This window comes from Chanodichthys erythropterus, chromosome 22 (assembly GCF_024489055.1).
Source record: "Chanodichthys erythropterus isolate Z2021 chromosome 22, ASM2448905v1, whole genome shotgun sequence".
Classification (NCBI taxonomy): Eukaryota; Metazoa; Chordata; class Actinopteri; order Cypriniformes; family Xenocyprididae; genus Chanodichthys; species Chanodichthys erythropterus.
Genome location: NC_090242.1, coordinates 20211562 through 20214595, shown reverse-complemented (window position 1 = coordinate 20214595; position 3034 = coordinate 20211562). Strand labels below are relative to the sequence as shown.

Genomic DNA, 3034 nt, shown 5'->3' with positions numbered 1-3034 from the left:
ACCAGCTGGCCCCTTACTGCATTGTGGCTGATGAGGCATTCCCCTTAAAGGAATACCTCATGAAGCCATACCCGAACCGCAAGCTGTCTGTAGAGCAACGCATATTCAATTACAGACTTTCGCGAGCTCGAAGGGTGGTTGAAAATGCATTTGGCATCCTGGCAAATCGTTTTCGCGTCCTACTAACCACCATTAATATTCAAAGCACTGCCAAAGTGGAGGACATTGTTTTGTCTTGCTGTGCTCTGCACAACTTTCTGCGCAAAGAGTGCTGTGAAGTGTACATGGCAGGAATCGACCAGGAAGAACAAGATCATGACACTGTCCCTGGAAGATGGAGAGAAGACCCTGGCCTACAGCAGGCCTCTCTGCCACGCACAACCAACAGTACAACACACGCCAAACAGCTCAGGGATAAACTGTGCCAGTACTTTAATTCGGACACCGGTGCAGTGCCCTTTCAGTGGGGCAAAATATAAGCATGTAGCAAACTTGTTTCTTTCCCCCTTGACCTTGGTTTATGTTTTATAACAATGGTGTGAATTTGCAAAATAAAGTTTATATTTTTACATCATTGTGTTTTGTGATTTTTTTTTTACATAAAGAACAGTGAAGTACCTTTTACACAAAGTCAGTGTTTTATTTTCAAATGTGCAAAAATAGCATTAAGGTAATTTACAGAAAAATATCAACAGTTGGTATTTAAAATAAATAAAATGTACAGAAATATAAACTTTGCATAAGTACTCTAATATAACGTACAACTAAGCGTGACATATTTACTAAATGCTACAATATCTGTTTACAATTTTGCTACATAAAAAATTACAAGTGTGTATACTGATTGGAAGATGCATCCAGTGCATGGTTGTGGCCCACTGAATATTTGAAAATGCAATTATCAACCTCATGCTGGAAATGTGGCAGTAGATGTGGTGGCAAATTCCGCATTCTGTGTTCAAGATTTTTGCAGTAAGCTGAGATGGCATCATTGGTGTTTTCCTGTGATGCCAACTTTTCCAGAGTTTTGCCGATGGTGCGCATCAAGTTTGTGGATTCCTCGCTGGAGGATTCGTCTTGCATCTTCCTGCGCTTCCCTGGAGGCTTTGGTTTTATGTTGGAGCTTTGCAAATGGTCCTTTCTCATGGCTGTGGACTCAGTTCCACAGATGGTGGATTCAGCCAAGGGTGTACTTGACCGTAGGTCAGCATCACTGAAGCTGGGGTCTTCATGGGTGCCAGTCCAGGTGTCACTGTTGGTACCATCTGAGGGTGAACAGGAATCACTATCAGCCGCAGGTTCCTTAAAAAACATAAGATACAAATGTGACAAGTTAATGTAATGGCTTGACTTAATATGCGGAGTTACTTGTGAATAGACTCTTTTAAAGAAGCACTTGCCATCTTACAAAAAGCAAAATGTTTATTTTATTCTGAAATTAAACAATAAATAAATAAATAAATATAAATATATTTGTTTATTTACCATGATCATTAGATTTGAAGTGCTCTCCTTCCTTTTTGTGTGAGGCTCTAGAAACTGCAGGCGGTTCAGGATCCATTGCTGCCTGCCAGTCTTCTGAGCTCCAGAACTTCCTGAGGGTCCTTGTTTCTTATAACGCATGTATTGGGTTCGCAATGAATCCCACCGCTTCTTGAGCTCTTTTTCTGAGGGACAAAGTAAAATTTTGTAAGCATTAAGTGTTATGGCTGCTTATTTTGTCACTTTAATGAGTATTTGTTATGCCAACAAATGTTACTTTTTGCTGTATTGTTAATTATATTATTAACAATTTGATTAACTTTAATATTATTATGAAATATGAGATGCTAGCACAGCACATATTAATTACTGTCTGTTTCCATAAACAAACTTAGTTTGGTACACACAAAACACTAAAATGGTTATATTAGTTTTACTATGGACTATTGAACAATTACAAACAAGCTTTCTCAATTGCCAAAAAGGAAATCTTACCTGATATGACGAGTTTATTTTCGATCTCACGCCACAGTTCAGCTTTCAGCACACGGTTGACATAACATTTTTCCGTAATGTCATACAAACCCGGCCTTTCCTGGATCATGTTGATCAATTCGTCTTCACTTGCCTCGTTCCAGATAGCCATGTCTTTCACGTACCTAAGGTAAACAATGTGTGTTCCCTCTTGACTTCGTCGTTTACTTGCTTCGTCACTTCCGTTTTTCTTTTCTCATGCACTGGTTCGCTAGCTGAACAGCCAATCAGAATGATCATATGGCCCGACGGCCCGACGAGGTCCAACGCCGATTCAACATTTCGAATCGGCCGAAACAAAGCCGACGAGGACCAACTTCAGCCGACGGTGCAGAACACACCGAGGAAACTTAGTCGGCCGACGAAGAAAAACTGCCCGACGGCCGACCGTCGGCTTGGTGTGTTCCGGCCTTTAGTCATTGTAGTCCAGAGCTGCGCTTGGAGTATTTACGACAGTGTGATTCACTGAAGGAACCTGTAGGGGGAGCTTCGCAAATCTTACTGAGTTCCACTTTAATATGGTTGAACTGGATTATTGAAGGTCAGCAACAAAGAAATTGAATAACAAAGTGAGATTAATGCCACATCCATACGAAGCCAGAGCTTTCCCTATCCAAGCTTCTTTTTTTTATCGTTTTAAAAAAAAAATCCGTAAACACGGTGTCGTCTCAAGAAATATCTGCGTGCACATGAAACCAATGAAACTCAAAACTCAAAACAATGTAGTACATGCCAGACCAGTATGTGGCGCTGTAATTTTGCCACAGAAAACACTAAAAACTTAGAATAAGGCGTGGAGCATGCGCATAAACCTTGCACACTGTATACAAACTTTAGTAAAGCTTAATAAAGCTCAGTAGCTTCTGCAGCACAAACACAAGCATGTAGTCAGCTACTGTTGTTTTTGTTGCTGTTTTGTGCTGTTAGCGGTGTCTGACTAGGGTTGAGACGTGGGGTGATGACATCACTGACATCATCAATATACGGATTGACTGTACACATGAAAACACAAGGGTGT

At 40.7% G+C, this 3034-nt stretch overlaps 1 protein-coding gene across 1 annotated transcript; it reads right to left on the bottom strand.

Moving 5' to 3' along the window:
* Positions 1–522: 522 nt before the first annotated feature.
* On the bottom strand, positions 523–2393 carry LOC137013320 (transcription factor Adf-1-like). Its single transcript, XM_067377016.1, has 3 exons — positions 1978–2393; positions 1486–1667; positions 523–1302 (listed from the first exon to the last, which is right to left on the bottom strand). Exons 1-3 carry the CDS (start codon positions 2126–2128, stop codon positions 826–828), a joined length of 810 nt encoding a protein of 269 aa, XP_067233117.1. The 5' UTR covers positions 2129–2393; the 3' UTR covers positions 523–825.
* Between the last annotated feature and the right edge of the window lie 641 nt (positions 2394–3034).

Bases quoted from the DNA above. Each gene is read 5' to 3' on its own strand.
- LOC137013320 (XM_067377016.1), bottom strand. From the start codon at position 2,128: ATGGCTATCTGGAACGAGGCAAGTGAAGACGAATTGATCAACATGATC. The intron at 1,668-1,977 runs GTAAGATTTCCT...TTTGTCCCTCAG, and splicing joins AAATAAACTCGTCATATCAG to AAAAAGAGCTCAAGAAGCGG. The intron at 1,303-1,485 runs GTAAATAAACAA...ATGTTTTTTAAG, and splicing joins CTTCAAATCTAATGATCATG to GAACCTGCGGCTGATAGTGA.